The sequence below is a fragment of the Ursus americanus genome, chromosome 21 (genome assembly GCF_024610735.1).
Source record: "Ursus americanus isolate L20-20 chromosome 21, mUrsAme1.1.p, whole genome shotgun sequence".
Taxonomy (NCBI): domain Eukaryota; kingdom Metazoa; phylum Chordata; class Mammalia; order Carnivora; family Ursidae; genus Ursus; species Ursus americanus.
This window is the reverse complement of record NC_142147.1, coordinates 25,740,826-25,767,879: the sequence shown is the minus strand read 5'-3', so window position 1 is coordinate 25,767,879 and position 27,054 is coordinate 25,740,826. Positions and strand designations below refer to the sequence as shown.

Here is a 27,054-nt window from a genome sequence, read left to right as displayed (position 1 = left end):
ATGTTTTGTAAAAAAACAAACAAAAAACAAAAAACAAACAAAAAACATAAATATAGTCCTGCCAATAGCTCATGGAGGAGTTCTGCTCCATGAGGAAAAGGAGAGTTGGCCAAAGGCAGAGTTCCTTCAATACCTGCCTTGGCATCCCCCTTGTTTTCCAGTCCTGTCTGGCTACCAAATGGTATGGAAGGTTCAGACTATTCTAGCCACAGCATCTGATGGATAGCTCAAAGTCATGGCAAGGGCAGTCACTCAAGTGTGCCGAGCACAGTCTATGTCTTCTATGAAGACCTTCCCTTTCGCTAGGTGCACTGGAGCATGTAGGTGCGTGAGAGGACACAACCCGACCGCTGCATAACCAGAGCCATCCCGGATGTGCCCAAACCTCAGAAGCGCTCAGATAACTGGATGGCACCACCTTCCCCAGCAGAGGAAACACACGCATGTGAACAGTCGAATTTCCTCCCTCCCACCTCTCTCCATCTTCCCACTTCTCCATCACAGGCTCAGAAGCCAAACAGAAAAGTTACTGGTTTGGCTAGATGACAGTACACAATTGGTACAAACATGTACACGTTCTACCTTTCACTATACCATCCACAGAGATTGCTTCTTCTCATAATCTGTACACCCACAGACATTCAATACGTTAAATTATGTCCCCAATACTCAATGTACAGAGAAGACCCAAGACTGTTAAAGCAGACTTGTGGGGCACCTGCATGGCGCAGTCGGTTGAGCAACTGACTTGTGGTTTTGGCTCAGGTTGTGATCTTGGGGTTGTGGGATCAAGTCTCGAGTTGGGCTCGTGCTCAGCGCAGAGTGTGTTTGGGATTCTCTCTCCCTCTCCCACTGCCCCCACCGCTGTCTGTGTGCACGTACTCTCTCTCTCAAATAGATTCATCTTTAAAATCAAAAACAGACTTTTAACCTAGAATATAACAAAGCCTGCTCTAGTAAGAAAACTCAATTGATTAGAGCCATTACTTCCTCAGAATTTGGGTCTTCCAAGATTGGCCTTGGCGATGCAAAGGGGAATTCCATGGTAATCTTTTAGATATCACATATGTTCCCCCACAGAGTACACAGAGTTGATGGGAATGTAGGAAAAAAACAATCATCTGACCTGGGGTGCTGACACAGTTGGGAAACGGTAGCTCTGCTACCTTCCTAACACGTAAAGAGGTCTCATGTTTATGAGAAAAATGTGGAGTTCTGTTCTGATGCTAGAAATCTTCAAGTTTAAGCAGTTCTCATAAATAACAATAGAAATAAAAGCGTTCCACACTGATACTAAAAGTCTTAAAGCTTAAGCAATTTCAAAACAACTTAGTGTTGAGAAGTAAGGGCCTCAAGTGACTCTCTGCTCACCCATCCATCTGAACATCATTCACTGTATATTGTACAGGGTCCCTGTATTGCACGCTTGTAAGATATAGTGAGACACTGTCCTTGTGCCCAAGAAGCTCGCAAGCCAGAATATTAACCTTACAGAGAGCATAACCTCAGAAAATCCGATGAAGGCTGCAGATGCCTAAAGAAATAGTTTCACAGACAGACTACTGCAGATAATTTCAGGAAATCACAGGCTCCCTTAGGGGAAAATCCATGGACTCAAGTTAACTATCTTTAGATAGTCACCCAGAGGTGACCTGGGTTCATAAATACCTAGGTTCCTACCTCTATTGGGTTCACCATTGTTTTGGATTATGATTTGATTCCTTTCAAGCTTGTATCAGGGGAGTTGGGCCCCAAACTCCAAGGACACGCCTCATAAAACCCAGAGGCTTGGATGTGGGTCTGGTCCTCATTATGATATTTGGGAGGGGCCACTGGTATTTATTCTTTCTTAGTCAAAGAAGCTGGAGTTATAAGGAGCCTTCCTCACTTCTTGCTTTCTCCAGGTCATGGATGTGGAATGGTCAAAATACAGCACCCCAAACAGCCAAGGGGCATACCATGCTAAGTTCTCATGGGACTGTCCATGCAAATTCACCTCAAAGCCACCTTGTCTGAAGTTAGATCGATACAACCAATGTGTTCCACATGCTGGAAAGCAAAGACATTTTCTTAGAAAATGTGTTGAATCTAGTTTCTCTGAGACCCTCATCCTTACAGCTTTAGTTGGCATTGCTCGCCTAACTAGGATATCTTTCTGAAAGGCTCGCTATTCCAAGTGAAAAAATACATTTACCAAAACCTAGACTCCCAAGGAAGCCTCAAATCCTTCACTTTTCAGTGAAAATCAATAGAATGAGGAACCTCAAGTGGAAGGAAAAAGAGGCAAAGCCTCAGACGCAGGCCTTCCTGATACAGACCTGGCCAGTCTCTACATCCTTGTGAATAAGGAATTGGATAGATTAAAAAAATGAAGTTAAAACCCAACTGTTTCCAGAGCGAAGCATTTTAGCTAATGGTGTATCTGAAGGCTGCAGTGGAAGTCGGGGTGCTCACTTCCGTACCCAGTCAGCTGCTGGGCCTGCCAGCTGGTCTCTGGACTTCTGCAGCCAGGGCTTCAGAGCTGTTTCCCTTTCCTTTACCACCTTGCAAATGTGCCAGGCTGCGCACTGGACCACAGAGGTTAGAGGGCCTAGTTCCTCTCTCTGTCTTGTTTCCTTTCTATAATGTCTTCTATGTGGTTGTCTATCCTTTCTTTTTTAAACCTAAAACTCATGAGGAAAAACTGCAGGGCCACGTTCACATTCATGTGGGCCAGAAACCAATACAGTCCTACCTAAACAGAGTTTAAAACCTAAGAATGAGAAGGGGGAGGGGGGGGAAGGTGAGCGGGAGAATAGGAAACACAGGAACAGTTAACACACACACACACACACACACACACACACACACACACACAGGGCAACAGAAAAGAGTGGAGAAGGAGAATGGATTGGAGAGAAAAGCTTCATTAGACTCAGAGAGGCAAGCAGTGGCAGTATACCAAGGTCACTTCTAATTTAGACCATCTAATTGGCAAACAGGCTCCAAATGGCTATCATCTCACAGGGCTTGGAATTAATGAAGCCCGATTATTTTCATTACCTTCCTCTGAGATAGAGACAAAGTGAGAGAGCTGGTACCCACGCAGGTGCAAAAGCCCCAGGGCTAGTGGCCACCCGCTGCCCCAGTAAGGAGGGGGCAGTCAGCCAGCCTGTCCCAGCAGCTCAGAGATGCACGGGCATAGCAGCACAGGGAGACACAGACAAAGACTGAAAGAAACAAGGAGACAAACTACTGCTCCTGAGTGGGGGGAGGGAGAGGGAGGGAGACACGGATGGCGAGAGGGAGAGAGAACGCTGCAGGCAGTGCAGAGTGCAGGGCCATGAGCAGAGAAGGGAAATCTGCATGTACGGGAAATACAGGAAGTAAGAACTACCAAAGGGAGAAAAGATGAAGGGCTAGAGAAAGAGGTGTTCCTGGGCTGCTCAGGAGCCCATCCCCATCTCCAGTATGAGGTTATATTTTGTTAAGCGAGCAAGGAACAAAAACAATTTCCCCATATTAACGATCCGGGAGCCCAGTGGTGTGTCCTGTCACTTAGAAGGACAGTGATCAATTAGAATAATTTAAGAGTATTGAAATGCATGCTAGGTGGTCTTTCCCATTCTCATGTAGGGGCCAGAAACATGTCCCCCCTCACCCTCACCCCTTCTTCCCCCAAAGAGTGGGGGAAATGAGGTCACAGAAAAGCAGCTCCTACATCCCCACCACCAATTTGAAATCTCTTAACTTCTCTGTAAGTAGGTGAGAGTTCTGTGGAGCTGTCACTGGGGGCAGCCTGCTCGGTCAGGTCTGGAGGGGCACTTGTCTCATCGCCCTGAGGCTTTATAGATTTCCTTCTTTCATATGACGTGTATAAAGACGCTCTTTGGAGGTCTGTTCCTAATAGGCCAAGCAGAATGAAGTGCTGCGGATGCAGTTTCCATAGTGGAGGACCAGAGCTGCAATGTTCCCAGTGGAGAATATTTTTCAAGCCCCTTCATCGGTAAAGAGAAGGGGGCCCATGGAAGACACAGATATGAGATGCAGAGCATAAGCAAGCAGCTGTTACCATAGCAACAGACATATTAGACACTGCAGGTTCCTGAAAGCTGTCTGATAAGGTATTATTAAATGAAGCCTCCTCAAAACACTCTCCATTTACAACTGAACGGAAAGACATTGTGTAGAAAGTAATCTATTTCCATTTATCAGGGTGAAATTTACTTTTAGAAGGACTGAAACCCAATTCAAGCCAAATCCTGCGACCTTGAACCCAGACAGCAGAAAATGTTTATCAGAATTTATAGCTTTCTATACCCTAGACATACCCGATGTCTACCAAGAATTGTCTATTTGGTGGATTTTGCTGGCTTTTCCTACTCTGCAGCCGACCGCAGCTAACAGTCAAACCATTTGGCAAGGAAGGAGATTCACTCCTCTCACTGCCTTCATCCTAGCCACTCAGGGATGAAGCAGATGTAACCTTTTCCTCTTGGGGGATGAATGACCATACACTGACCATTCCTTAATGATGTGTTTTTAAAAATGGAGTTCGGATTTGAGGGTCATTTCTCATCATGCTGTTTTCAGAGTTTCCTGCTCCAGTTGACCAGGAACAAACATATATAGTCAGAAAGCCCAAACAATACTTTCCCATGGCCAATTTTCTAATAAAATTAGAGTAAAATACCCTCCAGGGGCATGATTTTAACCACAGGTTTACTATAATCACTTAGTTGTAAAACAACTGAAACTTCCATTTTAATACCGAACTTTCCAAAGGAAGAACAGTGGCATCTGTTTGGATTCATCAGGGCAAACTCCAATCTTCAAACAGGATTCTGGGTTCACCCTAAGCTACAGTCACAAATTCCCCTCTCTAACCCTGGTTGCTCATCTTTTCCTGCTGAACTAAAGGATCAAGGTAGACATGTTTAATCATCTCAATGCAAACCATCCTCATAGCTTGTAAAACCAATTCAATACTGACAGCCATACAGTAACTCCATCTTCTCATGTACAGAGTACCAAATCATCTTTACATATACCTTTAAATAAAGAGTGAAACCCTTTTATGATTACATTTCTCATAACTTTCAACTTTGTTTCTGAATCCATTAACTTTCTCTTGTTGCTAGCAAACTGACTTCCTATAATTACATTTCCCACAATCTGCACATTTTTAAGAAATGTCTACATTTCTAATTAAGAAAACAATCCCATTTATAATTGCACCAAAAATAATAAAGTACCTAAGAATAAACTTAACCACAGAGGTGAAAGACCTGTACTCAGAAAACTATAAAACACTGATAGAATGCCTGGGTGACTCAGTCGGTTAAGTGTCTGCCTTCGGCTTGAGTTATGAACCCAGGGTCCTGGGATGGAGTCCCACATTGGGCAGGAGTCTGCTTCTGCCTCTGCCCACTGCTCCCTCTGCCTGTGCTCTCTGACAAATAAATGAATAAAATCTTAAAAAAAGACAGTGATGAAAGAAATTGAAGACAACACAAAGAAATGAAAAGACATTCCATGGTCGTGGACTGGAAGAACAAATATTGTCCAAATGTCTACACAACTCAAAGCTATCTACACATTTAGTGCAATCTCTATCAAAGTACCAACAGCATTTTTCAAAAAACTGGAAAAAAAATCCTAAAATTTGTATGGAACCACAAAAGACCCTGAATTGTCAAAGTAATCTTGAAAAAAAGCTAACTACAGCTTTGTTGTCAAGTTATACAACAAAGCTGTAGTAATCAAAACAGCATGGTACTGGCATCAAAACAAAACAGAACAAAAAACCCCAAAAAACGCAGCTCAATGGAACAGAACAGAAAACCCAGAAATGAACCCATGATTATATGATGAATTAATCTTCAACAAAGCAGGAAAGAATATGTAATGGGAAAAAGTCTCTTCGACAAATGATGTTGGGAAAACTGGACCACTTCCTTATATCATACACAAAAATAAATTCAAAATAGATTCAAGACCTAAATGTGCAACCTGAAACCAAAAAAATCCTACAAAAGAGGGACACCTGGGTGACTCAGCTAGTTAAGCGTCCAACTCTTGATTTCGGCTCAGGTCATGATCTCAGGGTCATGGGATCGAGCTCCGTGCTCAGTGGGGAGTCTGTTTGAGTCTCTCTCTCCATCTCTCTCTGCCCCTCCCCACTGCACTCTGTCTCTCACTCCAAAATAAATAAATCTTTTTAAAAAATCCTGTAGGAGAGCATAGGCAGTAATTTCTCAGACACTGGCTGTAGCAGCATTTTTCTAGATATGTCTCCTGAGGCAAGGGAAATCAAAGAAAAAATAAACTCTTAGGATTACATCAAAATAAAAAGCTTCTAACACAGCAAAGGAACAATCAGCAAACCAAAAGACAACCTACGGAATGGGAGAAGATATTTGCAAATGACATACCCAATAAAGGGTTAGTACCCAAAATACATAAAGAACTTAAACAACTCAACATCCCCTCCCAAAATAAACCAATTAAAATATGGGCAGAAGACATGAACAGATATTTCCCCAAAGAAGACATACAAGATGGCCAACAGATACATAAAAAATGCTCAACATCACTCATCATCAGGGAAATGCAAATCAGAACCACAAGGAGATACCACCTCACACTTGTCAGGATGGCTACAATCAAAAACACAAGAAAAAGCAAGTGTTGGTGCTGATGCAGAGAAAAAGAATTGCTGAATCCTACATAATTGAATAGAATGAATGAATTGAATTGAATACAATGAATCCTACATAAATGAATAGAATTGTTGAATCCTACATAATTATCTTATCAGGGATTCTTCTAGAACAGGGTTTATTAGCCTGATTCCATGTATGAATTTTAAAGTATTCTTACGCTCCCTGGCATTGTACACACAGTTTTGTGTATGCAGAATCCTCAATGGTAGTCTTAACAGTGGTTATCCAACTTGACAGTGCAGAGAATAACCCAGTAAGGCTACGGATTCACTTTCACCAGAGTCTCCAAAAAGGCTGAGAATCACTGGCTATTGAGTGACATCCAGAAATATCTTAGGGATTGGTACCCCAGAAACACAGTAGTAACATCTTGTCCTTCAAGACCCTGTTGGTAAATGAAGACTCATAAAGACCACCTGACTCACTACATGAAATGTACCTTACCCTTGGCTGCTATAAAAATATGACAAACAATGGATATTTGAAATATAATTTATATTCTAGTCCCTAGTGATATATAAATGAAACCTACTGTTTAATGTAAACTGATCATACAGATTACCATAGCTCACATTTCCTAGACCAGATTTATATTAAACAGGAAAAATAACCAGCTGAGCAAAAGAAAAATGTCATTAAGTACTGAAAATGTTTCCCACATCACCTTCTGTTCCTTCAGGCTCCTATGGTTCTAGGCCATCAGTGGGAAGGGTGATGAGGCCTGAGAAATTCCCCTTGTTATTTCCAAGGTTGGTGAGAATGCCAGTATCTATAACACAGAAACCCATTCAACCAAAGAAGAAGGTTTCCACTCACAGACAATCTTTTCACGATGTTCACCAGTTTATCTGAAAATACCCACGGAAAGTGAGTTTATACTTGAAAGATCTCTGAAATGAAACTTACGCTAGGTCACCTTCAAGTTTCCTATTGGCTGCTAAAGTTCTCTTGATGCATTATCAATTATATGTCTTTCACGACTAAACATCACTTAGAACATGATTCATTCATCCTGCCTAACTAAATGGAATGGGAAATGCCTAGAGGTTATATGCCTGTGACCTCATGTTATAACATGGAATTCTCTAGGAAGAATACCTCTCTGGGAATCCTCACACAAAAAGGCAATCAAATTAACTTCTTATTACTCCACTATTGAAATAAATTAGAGGTGAGAGTAATTCTCTTTAGTTTTTCCTCCAGTGATCGGGAAAGGGCTTGCACAGCAGTCCCACCACAGATAGAAAAAGTAGGATATCAAAATGATCTGTAGTATTTTGAGAAGTTTTCACATTACAATTAGACTTAAATCTTTACACTAAACCTTTGGGCCACGTCACAGTAGTCACTCAGAGCCAGGCTTTTAAAACCTAGGTGTAGCAACATCATGTTCAAAATGCAAAGCCATCGTCCACGAATCGACATGTGCTATCCCATGCGCCATTTTCCTGTTCTAAGAATCAAAGATGCCACTTGAGAAATTCCCACATTACAGGGTCACATTTGTAACGCTGGAAAATACGGGCTCAAATTTCAATCTGCCACTTACAAGTGGCATCGAGTCAGCTAACTTTTCTGAGTCTCAGTTCCTCTGCTGTTAATGTACACATGTCAAACTCTTATTCTTTCAAATAAGGCTTGTCGTGAGGGTGAAATGAGACTAAGAGCAACCTAGAACACCACCTACTTATTAAAGGTTTGGAGAGCCCAAAGAACAATTTCTTCACATGAATGGTTAGTTATTCTAGCCCTCTGCCTCAGACCAGGAGTGGGGATAATGAGGGAGAGCAGAGACCACAAACACAGTCCGTGCTTTGTGCCACAGTCACACCACGGTCATGCCAAGTGGAAGGCAGGTACAGGAGAACAAAGGTCGCAGAACTAGGATCATTTTTGACATTTCCAACTCTACACTGGCTTTCTCATCCAACAACACAGATCTTGTCCATGTTCCTCTATCACCTTTGGCCTCTTGGGGAAAGCGACGCCAGGGGTCGTGCTGCTGGCCGCCTTACCGTCATAATGAGCTTCTCCACGCAGTCGGGTGCCACACTGTGGAGGTGCGTGAGGTGCAGCTGGAGGTGGATCTTGTTGTTGAGCATGTCTTGGCACAGGGGGCAGCGCAGCATGGGCTGCACGGAGTGCTGCGTCATGGCATGCACCCGGAGCCGGTTGACGTCGGCGTTGCTGTACTTGCAGTAGGGACACTGGTACATCTGTGGGGAACACACCCACCCATCCAGCTGAATCTTCAGTTCCCACCAGTGCCTGTGTCTGCCCCAAGCCCACCCACCCAAGGGTGTGCTTCCCGCTGGTGTGTAAAACACGCCCCCCGACCAGCAGAGCCCCTTCTGGTCTCACCTGCTCTGATTTGGTCTCCTCTGAGGTTTTAGGTCGCTTTGAAGAGAGAGGAGATTCCGAGCTACCTGTGAAGGAGATGCGTTTGGAGGTTGCGGGAGAATCTGTCAGCTCCTTCTCTGCTTGGCTGGACGACGCTGGAAGAAAAAGCAGAAGACGCGATAAGCAGCCAGACCAGGCCAGCTCCCAGAGGGTTTGTGTTGGGTGAAAATCAACATTCATTTATAGCACAGGATTTTCTTGAAACACCAAAATTCAAGTAGGATGAGCATCCGGACTGACTTATCAAGCACGCTGGAAAAGAAGCAAGTGTTCCTTTTTCCCCATGAATTTTTGTCACTACTTTAACAAATGAACACTAAGAAAAAAAGATAAAGAAATGGACTAAAATCCTCGGAGCTGGATTAAGCTAAATTCAGTGTATTGACTTCTCCCAATCAAGACACACTGGGCAGGCCTATGCGGGGCAGTAGGGCTGAGACTGGGTGGGAGAGTCTCACCAGTTGCTTTGCCACCATCAGTCAACTCAAGAACCAGACACACTCTGCTTCCACAGATGTAATCAACTATGTGCTCCCAACTTCACTGTCCCGGTGCTTGGAATCACAGCACTGCACATCACAGGAGTCATAATAAATGTGACCTGCGAAAGGTTCACACAAACTGCATGCAAATACTTGGGGGAAAGTAACTGAAGACTGGAATATGTAGGGCATGAGTCCAACTTATAATCTAGCCAATGCTCCAGGCACAAGCGTTTATTCAGAGGGGGCAGTAAGGGGGAAAGTTTCCTATCTGCCCAAACCACACCCCATTCCACCAAAAAAACAAAACACTAATTAATGAGGAGAGTCACATAAGACTTAAGTAGCAAACAGTGTGAGTAAAAGGCGTTTTCTGAAGTGTGGAAAAGGATCTGGAAGATTTTGATGAGAAAACCGCTGGGTCAAGGGTTTAACCAGGATAAGGGGGGGGGACCCTCTCCATCGTAAACACAAATCCCAACATGGCTGGATTTGGTCATTCCAAAACCTGGTCAGTATTCGAGGGTTGGTTCTCTCACTTGTTTTGGACACAGAACTTCATTTTTCATAATTTTGCTAAAAATGATTATTAAAATCCTGAAAATGGTAGTGAGAAGTATATACCCATTCCCCTCATTGAAAAATAATTTGACTCGGCACTGAGGTCACTGGTTTAGAAAGCCTAATTTTTGCTCTTTCATAAAACTGCTGCCTGTCTCATCCGGTCTAGTTGCCTAGCTCGTGTTTCCACTTTATGCTCAGCTTTGAAATCTGTTCTGACATGGAGACTAAGACGCTGTCATTATAGATGTGTGCTTTAATAAACAATTTTTAGAAAATCAATTTTATTCATTAAAATCATAAGGCCACAAATAATTTTGAAAAAAAAAAAAAAGCTAAATGCAGGAAATATTCCAGGAAGTTGATGCTCTTCCCAGAATGCACATCTTGTGACCTTTAAACCCCAGTATCTTGGTAACCTGGTCTACGTAAGTTTGTAGGGCATCTATTATTTAAAAAGTACAAGGACAAGCATTTTATACACAGACCCCTCCTCCTCCCAACACACACATTCATAACAGTACTTTAATCTGTCTCGAATCGACTTCAAACCCATTTTGCTCTTAATGGGAGTTATTCATTTTCACTTGAAAGGTAATACATGACGGCTGGATATTTAATGTGATGGACTGGCTGCCGATTAACTAGGTGCTGTAACATTCTAGACCAGTTCCCCCACGGCCCACTTCCCATCTCCCAGCCCCTCAAGGAACCCCGTGTCACAGGTTTTTGACCTCCCAGTATGATGGGCTCCTACCTGAACACTCCCACAACAGGAGTCCTTATGGTTCAGGGACTTAAGTGCCCCCCCCACTCCCAAAAGGTTCCTTATTTTCCATTATTTTTCATTTTTGCTTACTGCTTATCCTTTCTATATTAACAGTTCAAATGATTCTACAGATGGGGTGAGTGGAGGTGTTAGGTGATACTTTCGATGCTTATTTGGTATATAGCCATCTCTTTCCCAATTCCACCTCCAGCCTGTAGGCATTGGTTAGGCTCTGTGCTTAGAGTTAGGAAAGAGCCACTATCTGCTCCTCCTTCCAGTAGAGGCAAACCGAGATCCAGATGTCATTCCAAACACCCCTTTCCCGTCTTTTTGTTAGTCTGCCTGACCTGAAACAACACTCTCTTTTATAGGACCACGCACTATCTTGTAAATGATCCCAGTCTGCCACTAACCCCCGTTAGAAAGGTTGTCAACTGTGCAGTTGCACGGCCGCATGAGTGGATGAGCACAGAGGATAGGACCACCCAACTCATCTCACTCACTGGGAGCCGAAAGGCAAACACAGGGTAGCCCAGTGAGGCGTCAGCTTCCTCATCTGACCGGAGCCCACCCTCTCCCTTCAATGCGGAACGCGTGGTCAATTGTGACGAGGTTGCAGAGGTGACGATTCTGGTTTCAGAAGCGACTATTCTTTCCGCCTGCATGGAGCTGGGGACTTTTATTACCTCCCCCCCCCCCCCGGCCCCCAAACTCTCAAACTGCTCTGGAATTCTAAAGCTTCCTTGAAGTGAGCTCACGCTAAGGAGTCCTATGAAGTGTTTGAAAAAATAAAATCAGCATGCTCTCCCTTGTTCCTCTTTCTCCCCAGTAACACACCAGCCCTGCTATAATATGAAATACTGCACCGCTTGTGTAAAAAACTTCTGGGGCTCATCTCCCTTCTATCCTGGACAGCCTGCATGTTTATTAGATCTGATCTGTTTAGAAGTGGACATTAACCACCTGCAGCTCGCTAGCTTGTTCCCTGAAGATAAAGCTGTACCATTCTTGTAGCAGATTCTATTAACACCCAGTTACAATCCCATTGTGTTTCCCTGGGTGATGTGGGGACTCCTCCTAAGAGTTAGGGTAACTAGGCCGACAGCCCCCTCCCAGCTTGACCCCAGACATTAAAATGTCAATCTCTATCAAGACATGGCACCGAGGTCTTTATACAATTTCTGTCGACGTGCAAACAGTTGTACAAGTTCTCCATCAGCGTGCTGGATGAGGGCTGACTACAGGCCACAGACAGTTTGAGGTTTCCTCAAGCTGCTTCTCTCTGAACTACTTCAGAAGGGCCAAAGTCTCAAAATCAATTTCTATTTTGGTTCTGTCACTAGCATACATTGTAGGCCTAAGTAAATGAGATTGTACGAATACCAAGAGAAAAAGTACTGTGGTTTTCTGCTTTGAAGACTTTTCTAAACTTTAACTTAAATTCTTGAAGAAATGTCACAGTCTAGGAAACATTATTTAAAAAATCAATTACTGGTCACTTTAAGGCCACTATGACATCACAGTAGTTAATTGGAAATACATGCACTTCAGAGACAAGCCTTAGTTTGAACAGTGCCTGGAACCTTTGGTTTATACTGGCAACAAAAAGCCAAACAACCTGAAGGATTACTACCTGTAGTCAGTTTTATAATAATGACAAAATGAACTGGAAACAATCGAGGTCTCTTACAGCAGGGCATGGTCAGGTAAACAACGGTATAGCTACCCTACTGGGTACTAGAAGACATTAAGAATGATAGCTGTGAGCCAATGTAGAAAGTTCTTGAAAATGTTGATCAGAAGAAAAAGAAGATAAAATATACATTACACCACGATACAGCTATGGAAAAAAATAGGTACTAGAAAAGAAGACTAGAAGAAAATGACTGTTGTATTTAGGTAATGGAATCATGGACCATTTTCCCATTTTCTAAGATTGCCAGGTAGTTACATTATTTTTAATATTATAATTAAATAGCTCAGCATTTAAATTCAACTGTCCATGAAAACGTTGATATTTGGATCCATACTGTGCAAAACATCGGGTGGTACTTTTTTTACTTTGCTGGTTAAAGCAATTTTCTCATTTTGGCAGCTATGTCATACAAAACTATGTGTTAAATCTCAACGCATCTTCCACGGGCAACATGCTGGGCTCCTGGCACTTGGAAGGGGATAGAAATGTGGCAAGGACCCACGTGAGTGCATGCACAGCAGATTACATACTCTTTAAAGCTAGGCAGATGGAACAGTGACAATGGGATGGTGGGTCTAACCCCTACCACAGCCCGATAGGATGTAAGCTGTATATTCCTTGCCACACAACTTGTTAGGAGTTATGGTTGTCCTCCCCAACTCACTGACAATCAAGCATAGAAAGGACTGGCATGTCCTTTTATGGGGTATGAAAAATTCCAAGTTGCCTTTCTGGGCCAAAAGTCACCATTTCCCCCCTTAAACTGTGATGGGTTGGCCATCACAAATGAAAAAGACAAATACTAAGAGAGGCAGACCTGATTCATGACTGTCTTATTCTCTACCCAGGAGGCAAAATAATTTCATCCCAAAAGGAAACAGAGCAGTCATTGCACAGCTTCCGGGGGCGGGGGGGCAAATCATTTATGCATAGAGACATCAACTTCCAGATTACCTGTGCTTTTAACATATTTGTTTGGGAAGTATTTAGCCTCTAAAAATAATTATTTAAAAAGGTACCTCTCCTGTCATACTTAATTAGAGGGAATGGGAGAAAAGGAGCACCAACCTGAAATCATGCAAGTTTTGCTTGCAATTTTCAAGAAATGGTCTTAGGTTCTAGGCACAAAGAATAATTAAAACAAGCCAAGTAAAGTTTCATGTAGGAAGTGACTTACTTTAAAAAAGAGGTAAGAACAGTATAAACTTAGCAGGCTTATAGAATGACCAAGTACGGATGAAAACACAGCCTCTGTAACTTCACCTGTTAGAACCAGTCTTCCAACTCCAGTCCTCACTAATGAATTAAAATCTGAGTCACTAAAATTTTGGCCACAGAAAACTTAAAAGATGTATTCGCTATGCCACAGACCACCCATGGACTTAATGCCCCATTTGTCACCTGGTGATATGCTCTGTACAACTCTGAAGCCAGGCAAGGCATGGAGTTGCTGCCTCATGAAAAGGAAAGCTTAAGAAAAATTGGAAATGAAGAAGTTTTTGCTTCCTCCAACTACCAGCCAAGACATCGACAAAAATCCAAAGTATGTAGAGGCAGTTTCTATATCTCACGAGCAAAATTCATCTCATCACCCAACGCACCAACGGGGCTATTGGCATGGTGGATATTCTGAGCCAAAGGCCAGCCTCCCTTTGGCCTGGGACCTCCCTCGGGGGAGATCCTGGGCACGCACTGAACTGTTCATGTTGCTGGGAAGTTTCTTCTGCATTTCTTCTCTTCATGGTGGGATGGCAATTGGATCCTCTTCCTTATGGGGGCCACAAGGTGAGCCCGCTGAGGGCCTAGGCTGCTGCCCAACATTGACTCCTTGTGGAGAAGCCAAAGGCAGCCGCCACCTCCACGTCTCAACCGTCAAACTCTCAGCTAAAGTACCACTGACAGCCCCTCCATCTAAACTTCCATCTTCCAAACCAGCAACATAATGGAGGAGCCAATTAAATGATTATTAATTCATGCTACTTTCCGTAAGCCAGAGGTTCTCATCGCCTTGCGTTCCGTAAACCAGCTTGCCACCTGCCCCAGAAATTTACAGCAATCTTTCATCTATCTCCATTGACTAGGGGGAAAAAAATTCACACGACTCCATATCAATGTTTGAGTTGGGATAACTACCCCAGCACACGAAACTCAGAAGCTTCACTAGATCTGAAAATGGTCATTTCAGCTCATAATTACAACAAAATGAAAGGTACAGTGTGCTCTTTCCATAGCTCTTCTCCTTCAGCTTCTCATGAGCCTCAGACTTCCTCTAGACAAGAAAAATGCAATGTTATCACAGGGTAATCTGTGCTTCTGGACTCTGTGATCTTTACACTGTCACTGAAAATGGAGCTACTCTTGGCATTTGCTTGCAATTCCTTCCCCGGAGGACAGGCTAGGATTTCATATTCCCATCTCCTATGGAACTACTGCACTTGATAAGTGGCCAGAGATCTGGCTAAATTCTCTTCCTCCCCTAATACAGAGAACAGCAGTTCCTCTAAAGGATTTGCTTTGCTGCCAACTTGGTCTTTAAACGTGCAAGGTCTCATTCTGCCTCCAAGCACTTAAGGATGTTTCAAAGAAGAATCGGAGGCATACACTGGTTCCACACACCCAGTGGGGTGGGTCACCGTGCCGTGACTGAAACAAAGTTGGGGCTCCTCTCCCTTCCCTGCCCAGAGGTGTGGGATATGTCTCAAACTCCAGCCCAGTGGGGTTAAGAACCTTCTATTCAGACACAGTCTCGTTCCCTGTAACCGCAAGCGACGCTGCTTGTGTATGTCGCTAGAAGGCATTTTAGAGAAGTACAACCACCTACTCGAGAGGCACAAGAATATGCCTAGATGGGAAGAGTAAGGCATACTGGTAACATCGACTTATCAGACGTGTCTTTCTGTTTGTATATAGGGTTTCAAAGAAAATCTGAGTAGTAATACTACAGATGGGTGTAACTTGTACTCAGGGAACCGCTAATTATTTTTCTCTTCCAAGTCAGATGTGAACTAGATAGGCCACCACTTTGGAAATGCAGATCTTAGGTATCGCTCTTCATTGTGACCCTGTGTCTCTGACCAAACTTCTCTCACTTCCAATCCTGCTATCCGAGATGGTATCCGAGTCCGCCAAGACTCAGGACTTGTGCCTCTTCTAGGCACTTCTGCCTTTCAGGAAAGCTCAGTACCGACTGCACCCAGCAGGGGGCTCAGGACCTGCCATTCGGTTAAACAAGAAATAGTTCTTGAAACCCCATGCATGTCATGAGATCATAGTGCCAAGGTTCTCAGACTCAAGCGTGAGTCAGAAATCTCTCGGAGGGCTTGTTAAAACACAGACAGCAAGCCACACCCCCCAAGATAGGTCTGATTCAGAGAATTTGCATTTCTAGTGAGTTCCTGAGTGATGCTGATGGCTCACCGGGGGTACTTTGAGAACCGCCATCGGAGTCAGCGCTTTCTGTAATTGGTGGGGACCAGAATTAAATAAGGGGGCCCAGCAGGAGTAGGTGGCTCTGCCAGTCCACTTCCAAATGACTGCGGCCAACAAGACACGCTCATCCTCTCTGCTCACAGAAGAAAGCCAGGCCTGGTCTCAAAGCTAGATGTTTCCCCCCTCAGGCCAAAGGTGAAAGACTAAATACGGCTGTCCCTCAGGGAACCTGCCTGCCCTACAACCCATGCAGACACATTTTCAAAGCCCGAAATTCAGAGGAATAACATCCATACGCTCTGCTGGTGGTGTAATCCAAAATAATGCCTTGTGTATGAAGTCTTATTCTTCCTATGTGTCCTGGAGAACCTCTGCGAAAAGAGGGCAGACACTTGTGGGCTCCTTCCACTTTGCAGAAGGAGGGGGCATCTTCTCAGCGCTGGCTTGTCTGGTCTTGGCACCTGCAGGCCTCACCAACCCAGGGTCCCCCTTGCTTCAGCCCTGAGAGGGATGCAGAGATCCACACTAGCCGCTGAACGTGCAAGTCCACAGTCTGGGAAAGGAGCATCACACCACGCCGTGGGGCCTCTGCTCTCCCGGTCGGCAGCCTCAGGGTGGGATGGCGGCCCGTGCAGACCGGTGGCTGCCACTCTTGCTCCGTATCTTTGGGGAGAAAACAGTGCTAAGCCCTACATCAGAGGCATCAATCTGTTACACTCATTCCTTGTTGAAATATGCATAAGGCTGCTTAACTGTACTGACTGGAGCTCCCAAAAGGCCATCCCACAATTCGATTTCAAGGCACCTTGCTCCCTTCTGTATCAGGTTTGAGAAGGAACCACCTTTACAAAACAGAGGCACCAGCTACCACCTTTTAGACCAACACTAGCTGTCAGTGTATTTAATAACTTCTAGACACTGGGCCGCCACCATGAGCTTAGATGTGTGCCAGAGGCTGGGGACCCCAGGGGCCATGCCCTGACTCCACTTTGAGGTATTAGTCAGCCTGCCCGCTTCTGGCCTCTTGTCAGCTCCCCTAAAGTATCCTGGCTTCCTCTGGCACAGCCTCCTGTGACCGTGGTCACAGTGTCCTTGAGGATGGACAGCCACGGTCGGGGGCTGTGTAGGGGCTGCACTATCACTCTGCCCCCTGCTTAATTACAAGATTGTGAGGACCAGGGATTTGGAGAAAACTAGGGTGGAAAGCACCTCAGAGACCCTTGAACTGACAGAGGAAAAAGTCTAGAGGTGTAAGATGTAGGTCAAAACAAGGGGGCAATGTGGGTCATTCAGAGACTAGGCCAAAGTTAATTAACAGAGGTTCATCCGGCCCCCATCAAATCAAACATTAATTAGGTTAGTTAGGGTCTCTGAGCCCCAGCACAGCACAGATTCCCCGAGACTGGAATAAAACAATACTCTTCCAGTTTTTTCTCTGTTCCAAGCCTATCTTCCTAAAATACTCCTAAATTTTCAGAATGAAAGTGAACTTGTGAACATGAACACATAAAATCCAGGTCCAACACGGTGACAGACACCAAGAGCTCTGAACTTAACTTCTCAGCACCGTTTCAAATCAACTTCCCCCATGATCTGCCCAGGGTTGTTTTGGGTTTCGTTCTTTCTTTCTTTCTTTCTTTCTTTGCTAGTTCAGGTTCGGCAGGACAGTGTGAGAATCTATACTTGGGGAAGAAAGACATCATCTCTCAGGTCCCTGCAAGGATGGAAAATGGCAACGATTCTCCACTTTCCCGTGTGGGTTTAAAGGACCAAGAGGACCGGAAAGGTCTGCGTCTTGGTATTCTGCTCAGTACAGAGAGAGGGGAACCCCGAACGTGTTTTCATCCATGCTCCTCTCGGTACCCATTGAATCCCGCGTGCGGTTGGCTCAGAGCATCCCGAAGGGCTGGGACACACCATCTGTGCGAAGGGCCGGGGATGTGGCTCTAGCGCCCCTGCAGGGATTCCTCCAGAACGGCCGTTTCCCACAAGCTGTTTTCCTATGACCGAGTTCCCTTTATACAAAGGCCTCAGCCGCCCTTGCTAGGCAACAGAGCGCAGCGGCTTGCAGCGCTGACCACGTGCTGGTTCCCAGCCTGGCTGTGTGACCTCGAGCATCTGACGTGACTCCGCTGAGCTCAGTCTCCTTATCTGTTGGTGGGATCGCAGTGTCTACTCACAGGGTTTCTGTGAGGTGGGCGAGAGAGATCAGGCATACAAAGCCTACCACAGAGTCCCGCACACAGCAAGAGATTAAACACTGCTTGCTCTGGTTTCATTTTTAGAAATATCTCTGGGAAATAATATGGGCCCGTGAGAGGCCTGGTTTTTAAAAACGCACAGACACCCTGCATTTGCCATGTCTACATATTAACATGGAGCAATTCCACTAACCCACAGGTTTGATGTTGAAAAAGCAGTAAAGTAGAAGGACTTGGACTTGAAAATGTTTGTGGCCACGTTACTTCACCAAACTGATTGTGAATGAAACACCCAAACAGTATCAGGCTCTTGCTAAGTGCTGGAGATTACAGAAATGAATGGATGCCCCGGTGGGGAGAGATGACGAGGCAGAGCACAGACGACTTTCAGAGCGGTGGAAATAGAGAATGTGATATAATGATGGATATGTGTCAGCATACCTCTATTTAAACCCACAGCATGTACAACACTAAGACTGAATCCTAAGATAAACCACGGCTTAGGGTACTCATAGTTTTTCTGATGTGTCAACGGTTCATCACTGGTTAAACAAAAAAGTGCCATTCTGGTGAGTGATGGTGACTATGGGGGGAAGCTATGTATGTACGTGTGGGGGGCAGAGGGTATACGGCAAATCTCTGTACCTTCCTGTCAGTTTTATTGTAAACTTAAAACTGCTCTAAAAAAGGGAAGTCTTATTGAGCAAGCAAACGAGAATGAATGAATGCCACAAAGTTCAGATCATAAAGAGCTCATGTTTTTCAAGTCTTCTCCTCCAAACTTCGCATAAGAAGAGAAAGCTACCATGTTATGTGTTCTTTAGCTTTACGATGTGGGGAACAGATCCCTGACCCACAAGGCCCGTCGGGGTCTGAGCACAGATCTGGCACCCAGGTGCTCACCATCTACGTGTCATACTTCTCCAGCCTACAGAACAGAATGTTGGGCCGGGAAGAACGTAAGAGCCTGATGAAAATGCTCAGATACCCCTGAGAAAGGCACTGTGGTGGGGTTTTTTGTTTTTTAAATCATGATCATGATTCTAGTAACAGAGGTGCTTCTCCCATCAGCACAAAAGCTCAAACCGAAACAAAGCAAGATTCACATGGCCCCTTTACAAGAGTAATATGCAAATCTATAAGGTGTTTTCTGTAGTGATGAAAAATGATTTGCTCCTTAATCTACATCTCCACTGCCCTTTATCTATACCTTGATGAAAATTCTCATCACACTGTACCACGGTTATGTGATTACATATGGTGTCCCTTCTAGAAAGTGAGTTCCTTACTTTTTTGCATATCCCGTATCTGCCTTAGATTATCTCCGCTAATTTTGTTACTGCATGCAAAAATATTTGCTCAATTGATGTGGTCCCTTTCCCTCTCTTACAATTTACAATATAAATTCTCAAAGCCAAGACCTCTGAATTACTGGAATTCAGGCGAGTCCAGATATACACCACACCCTATATCTATTTTTGCTTCCCAACATAAAAATAGTTCGAATGGTTTGTTTCCAATTGTGAGGCAGAATTCTGCCTGCAGTGACTTTAAGCAGCCAAGTTATACTGAAAGAGGCCTGGAAAAAAAGGAGGGTGGGGAAGGGAGGTGGGGGAGGGGAACAGAGGACTCTGGAAAAGCCCACGTAGCTGCACAATTCCCATCCGTGTGTGAAACGTAAAACCAAAAACGGTTTCCGTTGGCGGGAATGCGAACCACAAAGGAGCCATGCGAGCCAGGCTCCCAGCATTCCCTCACACACACCCTACTGCAAAGACAAATTTACTTTTGGGTGAGGTAGAAAAACAGAACCAAATGCCAGAAGAACAGAGACTCAGGCTGAAATGACTTCTATAGAGGTATGGCAGTGTGGTGAACAGCCTCGTTTCTAGCCAAAAACAGGGCTGGGATGGGTAGCCACTCAAAGGCCCCCACAGCAATCTCCAGGGGCTCCTCCCTTGATGTCCTCATCACACGGGGCTTGGACAACACAGTGTGACGCACCCCAGTCACACAGGACCAGGTGAGAGCATGTGGAGCTCTGATTCCGCACCAAGAAAGGCGGCCTGGGACAGTCCGACCCTCATGGAAAAAAGCCGAAGGGGCCTATCTGAATTCGGTGCAGGCTCCTGACCCATGCCATCGCACCTGGTGGGACGCTAGGGAAATCGGCAAGTTACCAGCATTCCAACTTTAGGAATTAAGATTCTCCAAGATGCTCCTGTACAACCCTCAATTATATTTTTAAGGAATTCCAGAACTTCGAGAACCTGTTTAGTCCAAACCTGCCATTCTACAGATTTTGAAACTGAGGACCAGAGACCTGAGGTCATGCAGCTCATCTCAGCGGCAGAACCAGGCCTCGAGCCAGGAGCTTCTGACTCCTCGCAGGCCAATGCTTCGTCTTTTGTCCTAATGGACTCAATTTAGGGGGGGGGAGGTATTTTTTCAGCCCCTTTCCATTCTGTCACAGACTACACTTTAGGCACTCAGTTCCCCATACAATGGCATCCCTATTTATACAAAGCTGTAAACAACAGGGAGAAGAGGGGGAGGGCTGGTAATAGATTTCCACCAGGATGTGCCTGACCTGCTTTTTTTCAACCTCAGTAATTAGAAAGGCAGTGGGTCTGTAGGAATTATTCATATGCAGCAAGAGCCGTACACTATACATTTATGTTAAACATGTCAAACCCGATTGAAATCATGCCTGCCAGCACCATATTCCATAAACACACTTTCCCCTCTCAGTCGCCCAGACCTTGCCGGCCCGTTAATACCTCCTTTAACAGCAATCTTCCCGAGATTCAAATCAGGGGCGCTCCACTGCACTAATTGCTCTGTGTTAGGTAAGCATCATGGATCTAAAAAAAATTAATAAAATAAAATCCCTTCAGGCCATTCCCCTAGAAAAACAACACTCAAACTACAATTCTAACTCACAATTTTCTAAAACTACAGACACGGACATCAATTAAGGATTTGTGCAGCATTATCATGTTGGTGTTTTCAGTTGGGCGATGGCCCCGTCTTTGTGTTTTAAAGCACCAGCACCCCCTGGTCTTCTTGTCTCAAATTAGCTTAACTAGACCCAGTTTAGTGCTCTGTGGCTGGAAACCATGGCGGCTACAGGATTTAAATAACCATCTTGCTATGATTCTTTGCCAAGAGTTCAATTTTTTCCCCTAATTATTGGTGATAAAGCATCACATTAATTGTATATCACTTAATTTATAGCAATTAACGGTTGATTGGATAATCACTGCATTAATTACTGTTCAGTTGCCGACACTGGGGCCTCTTCACTCTAGAACACACACTTTTAAATCCACACTGCTAAAAGAGAACGAGGGATCATTTTCATGTTTCAAAAGAAAACCACAAAGTTGGACGGTGGAAATTGCTGCGCATTAGGGAAGAGACGTAGCTTCAAAGAACCTTCCTGCACCCTCCATTGGCCCACAAGAGTGCTTCACACTCACCCCGAATAGATGGGATCTCTGAAGGGTTGACCAAGGGCCACCACCTGCCATCATGGAGCCCTCAAGAGCCCACATCATGGAACCCAGGGTGTGGTGGCGGGTGTCACTCGTCCATGTTTTACAGATGAGATGCCCACGGCTCCAAGAGGCCAAGGCCATTCGCTGAGTGGTCCACTTCACCAACCTGCTTTCCGACTGAGCAAGATGTGGGCTTACTATGAGGTATATTCATGATGGACAATCCCACTCATTTTTGCACATCCAGCTGGCTGTCATGTTACTGTCACCGCTGTACAACTGTGGTCTCGAGAAGGCTACCCTCCATACTCAGAATGGAGATGAAAGCCAGATCGAATAATTCCGCTGACAAATCCCATTCCTGGAGAGGTGGGACATTGTACCGGTACGAGCTCGGGCTCTGTCCTAAGCCGCAGGGCTGGTCTGCAAATCTGAACCTCGCTATGTACCTTTTGGCAACCTGCACGAGCTCAGCTGTCCCAGGCTCACTTCTCCGCACAATGGCAGGGGGTCTGGGGGGCGGGGAGGGGTTACTTACAACATCTGTCTCACGGAGTGAGGGGTGGGAACCCAGTGAAATAATGTGTGTAAAGCAGAGCTTCCCAATTCTCTCTCACATCGAGGCACACACAGAAAGCGACGGCAAGTGAGTATGGGCAGACGAAGCCAACTGAGCCCGGCTTCAGCAGCCCCCAGCCCCACCCGGGCAACTCAAAGGCTGGACAGGTCGGCAGCCGTGCCGCTGAGAGCCATCCCCGGCGTGCCTGCTGGCAAGGACCGCTGGGCGCACCAGAACGGAGCCTGGCGCCCAGGCGAAGTCAGTGTAGCCTTCGTAACAACTGCGAAGTGAGCGTAGCTGGGATGCGTCCTTTCACGGGTAGTGTGGCTCCTTCTGAGTATCTATAGCCGCACTGTCCAGATTTAAAGAGCCACCTTTCAATTCATTACAATGAAATAAAATTTAAAATTCGGTTCCTCAGTGGTACCAGCCACACTTCAAGGGCTTCACGGCCATCGTGGCTAGTGGCTGCTGCACCAGGCGGGGCAGCGGCGGAGCATCTTCGTCAGCCTGGGAGGTTCCGCGGGACAGCGCGGACCTATAGCAACGCTGTTCGGAGGACTGCGGCTCCTCCTGGAAGCCCGGGAGGACCGCTACGGTCCCTGAAGGCAAGGCCCATCGTCTCACGGAACCGGTGATCAGTGGAACTCTGCCCAGTGCTGCTGACCGTGGGACGGATGCTGCTCGGATTCAAGCCACCACCTTGCTTGCCTTGCTGCCACCTGAGGTCAAAGACCTGACACCTACATAAAAGAAGCCTGGAGAGGGTGACCAATGGACACCAAAAAGGAAATCAGGAGTCCCATTCCAGCATAAAAAAAAATGACTAAAAATTTTTAGTAAAGATTATCCTATTCCTGCACAAACCCCAAACTACATAATCAATAGCCGAGAAAATGTCAATTATCCAGGCTCATTTGAAATATTATTAATCTGCACCGTGAGCGGCCACTAATCAACAGTACAAATTGTGAAATCACTATTTATTTATTTGCTGGGAGGAAGCGTTCCCCATCACATTTAATCAGATAGGAACAGCTCAATTTAGGGCATAAAGGGAACAAACGCAGATATATATAGATATATATATATCTATATATATCTATACATATATTTTTCTTAAAAAAAAATAGTAAGGATCCCAAAGAAAGCTGCGGAGAGGTTGCTGCCACCTGTATCGATTCCAAGATCAAATCGGCTCAAGTACCTTAATAAAGCCTGTCATTACACACTCAGACAACATAGACAAGATTATGCTTCGGGTCAAAAGAGGATCGTTTGCAGGAGTCAGGAAAGAGTTTTCCCTTCTCTCTTTACTACTATGCGACTGATAAGGGGCACCTCTGAGTTACTCACCCACGGTCTCGCTTTCTCTCTCCCTCATCTCTGGCTTCTGGAGATAAAGTATAGCCTGCTGCTTGAATGAACGAACGAACGAACGAGTGAGAAAGTGGGGCTTTATTAAAGACACTCATTCTTACGGCGCTTCCCAGCTGCCTGGCATGTCCACTAGCTCTGCGAGGACACACTCCCACTGAATTCAAAACGCTCCGAGTGTGATTTAGTTGAACCACCCTCAACAAAGCTTGCCCTGAACTGCTGCAAGAACTGGAGGAGCACATGCGACGTGCCTGGTACAGGGCCTGGTACACAGTAGGAACTTTGCAAACGGCAGTCACGTCTTGGCACTGACTCGGTGTCCTTAGCGTGCAGAACGCAGGCATCGTCCACACATACTGTCACCACGATCCTGAGTTTTTCTGTGTTGTTCCCCCTCCGCTCCTCGAAATTCCTAGAAGCCACAGGCTGCCCAGCGACACTTTCACGTTCATTGAAAAGGCCCCGAAGAGAAACTCCTACTAGTTTTCCTCGGCTTATTCAACCAAATTATTAAAACAACAACAACATCAACAACAACAACAACAAAAACCTTCGTAATCTAGAGCTTCCTATACGCCAGGCACTGTTCGAAGATTCCCATATTCAAATAAGCCTCACTGCGGTCCTCTGAAAGGAGGTACTATTTTCAATCCCCATCTCAGGCGAGAAACTGAGGCACAGAAAGGTGAAGGCCACATAACTAGGAAGTGGCAGAGCCGGATTAGAAACCAGGGACCCAAACCATGCAAACAAAGGACAAATGGCCCGGAAGGTTACTCAGTCTTCCGACGGTGTGTGTGGAATCCTCTTTCCCAGGTCACCTCTATCCACAAAGTCTGTGCCCATCTCGCCCTGACCGTACAGCAGAAAGCCGGGTCTCGGTCTGTGTCAGGCAACACAGCACGAGCCTCCCCTGGGATGAAGGCCTCTGAGGAGAGACAGCCATGCCCTCCTTCCCGGCCCGCCTGCCCTTGCAAAACCCTTCCTGGGGTGCTCGGCCCCGTCCCTCGGCATCTCTCAAGCGCAGGCCTCTGGCCACCGCAGTTCCGTTCACTCGGCTGCGGTGACACCCTGTCTCTGTGGCCCAGGAAACACTCAACAGGCCCATCGCCTACTCCGCCCCATCCCTCCTGAAATTTGGAAGCTGTTAAGCTGCCTCTCGAATTTCTCTTTTACAGACTGAATAGCCCCAATTTCTTCAGCCTCTTTTCAGAGGCAATATTTCTCAGCCTTCAGTGAGCTTTCACTGCTCTCCTCTGGCCTCTCTCCAAGATTCTGTATCTTGTTTAAATAGTGAAGGCCAACATTGAACATGATTTAAGAACAGTCGTGCCTGGAAAAGTAACAAAGGCCCAACCAATACAGACTCCACAAAGTAAATATTTTCTCGAAAAAACACAAAGTATTACAATATTAATAATAGAAAGCAGTAAGAATTAGGTCGACCAAATAAAACAATTTCTGTTGCTTGTCATATCATTTCCTCTAATAACTGTGGTGGTTTCTGGGAGACTTATCCGTCCTGAGGAGTCTTCTCAGAAACAACTTTGCTCCTCCTCAAAAAAAAACCTCAACTTTTCTTCTCAGTCTCAGCTCTTCTTTCCTCCAATACAGCAATCCTATCATCACGAGAGATGGCTGTTCCCCTTCTCACAACACCAAGTTTTCCAGAAATAGCACTTCCTTCCCTGCCTTCAACTTCTGCTTTTGGTAACACGTCCGTCTGCCTGGCTTCACCGCCTGCCCTACTTCGGGTGCGTTTCAGGGTGTGGGCGCTCGCCCTGGGGGCAAGGGGGCAATGTGCAGAACGAAGCCCACCTTCGCTACTGACGCCTTGGAGATTCGGCGGTGACCCCCATCAAGGTGTACAGGGCAAACCCCTCCACTGGGCCTGGGCCTGGGGGTGGGGGGCTAGGCGACTGGGCCTTCAACAGAGAAAGACTCACATCAAGGGCGCCGCACAGCGAGCAGGAGCCACGGAAGAAACGTGAGCTCACCAACACAGAAGCCCCTGGCGTAGAGCCAGACACCTGGACGCTCAATAAACAAGCTGGTTTGGGGGCCATTTAGGAAACGCTTTAAAAAATTCTTTAATATAACCTAAGAGAAGGAGAATGAAGCAGACCACTCAAGAAAGCAAAACCCAAATCCTTCTCCCACTGCACAGAACCGACCGTTTTTCTGGGTAGATGAAGGATTTCATCTGCTCCCTGACTCGCCGGCCTCCCACTTGCAGGGGAGACGTGTCGGGGGCTGGGGGGCCGCACACACTACCTGTCCACTTGCTCTGCTCCTTCTCGCCTCCACTCTCCTGGTCTTTAGCAAGCTCCTCTGGATCAGCAGCCGCGTCACTGGGCCCTTCAACATCTTCAATAGCTTCTTCTGAAATAGAAGAAAAACAAAATGTCAAGGATCAAAAGTGGACAGAAGATAAAGGACTCCTGGCTCCTACTCCAAAGAATCACCGACCACAACACACAGATGCCAACGACTGCCCCTCCTCTCTCTCCCCCGCGGCCCCCGAAAGCCTGACGGTACTTCAGACGTGCCGAGGTCTAGGTAAGCAGTGGGGCCTTCCTGTCCCCACTCACTGGTAGGAGACTGACTCGCCCGAGACGTGTGGACGTTAGGTATTTCCAGATGGATTCTGAATGCCTCATGTGAGCTCTTAATATTGGAAAGCCAATCCTGTTGAAGAAATAACTCCATCTAAATTCCTGAAGTTGCATGCAAGTCTTTTGCACTTGAAAATGCAAAAAAGGAGCCACATGTTGGCTCTTGCCTAGCCCCAACCCCAGCGCGTCCTGGACCTGAACTAGACCAGACCCTGCCGCTGACCCTTCAGAGGCTTCGCAGTGTGGGTGCACGTGCCAGACCATGGTGGGAGGTGGTGTTGGTTTTTTGTTTTGTTTTTTTTTTTTAACAGTCACTCACGCCTCAAGGATCACAGAATATCAGTGATGGGATTTCATTAACGTGAAGAGTTCTAGAAAACAAACAACATCTGTACAAACAACATCTGTAGGCATGCCAGGCGTCAGTGGCAAGAAGCTAGATTTGTAGAGAAAGGGAAAAAATTTGCAAGAGAATCATATATTTTCCTTTTGAAGTCAGTCCATTCTTTACCCACCACTGGTTTAAAACTAGCCGTGGAAATTCTCTCCAGCTCAACACATAACGCTTTGGGTGAAGACAGAAGAATGGTCATGTCCAACAGGAGCCTACTCCTGAAGTAAAATGCCACCTGTCCAAGTGGGAAGGAAGAAGCTAAGATACTCTATAGACGCTGAGGGAAAGGAGGCGGGACATTTCTGTCCCTATCTCCTGGCCCTCTGGGTCATTAACCAAACATTCATTGAGAATGGGTTAAGTG

General features: G+C 45.6%; 1 protein-coding gene across 15 annotated transcripts in view; it reads right to left on the bottom strand.

Moving 5' to 3' along the window:
• Positions 1–27,054, bottom strand: part of ZFHX3 (zinc finger homeobox 3) — a 1,292,716-nt gene that overhangs the window by 14,654 nt on the left and 1,251,008 nt on the right. For all 15 annotated transcript variants that reach the window (XR_015728051.1, XM_087870546.1, XM_087870551.1 and 12 more), the window contains 3 exons: positions 25,956–26,063; positions 9,066–9,199; positions 8,720–8,920 (listed from right to left, as the gene is read on the bottom strand). Coding sequence is in view for 14 of the 15 variants with exons in the window: in XM_087870546.1 (XP_087726672.1) it covers positions 8,720–8,920; positions 9,066–9,199; positions 25,956–26,063 (443 nt within the window). In the remaining variant the exon portion in view is untranslated. The remainder of the gene's footprint in view (positions 1–8,719; positions 8,921–9,065; positions 9,200–25,955; positions 26,064–27,054) is intronic.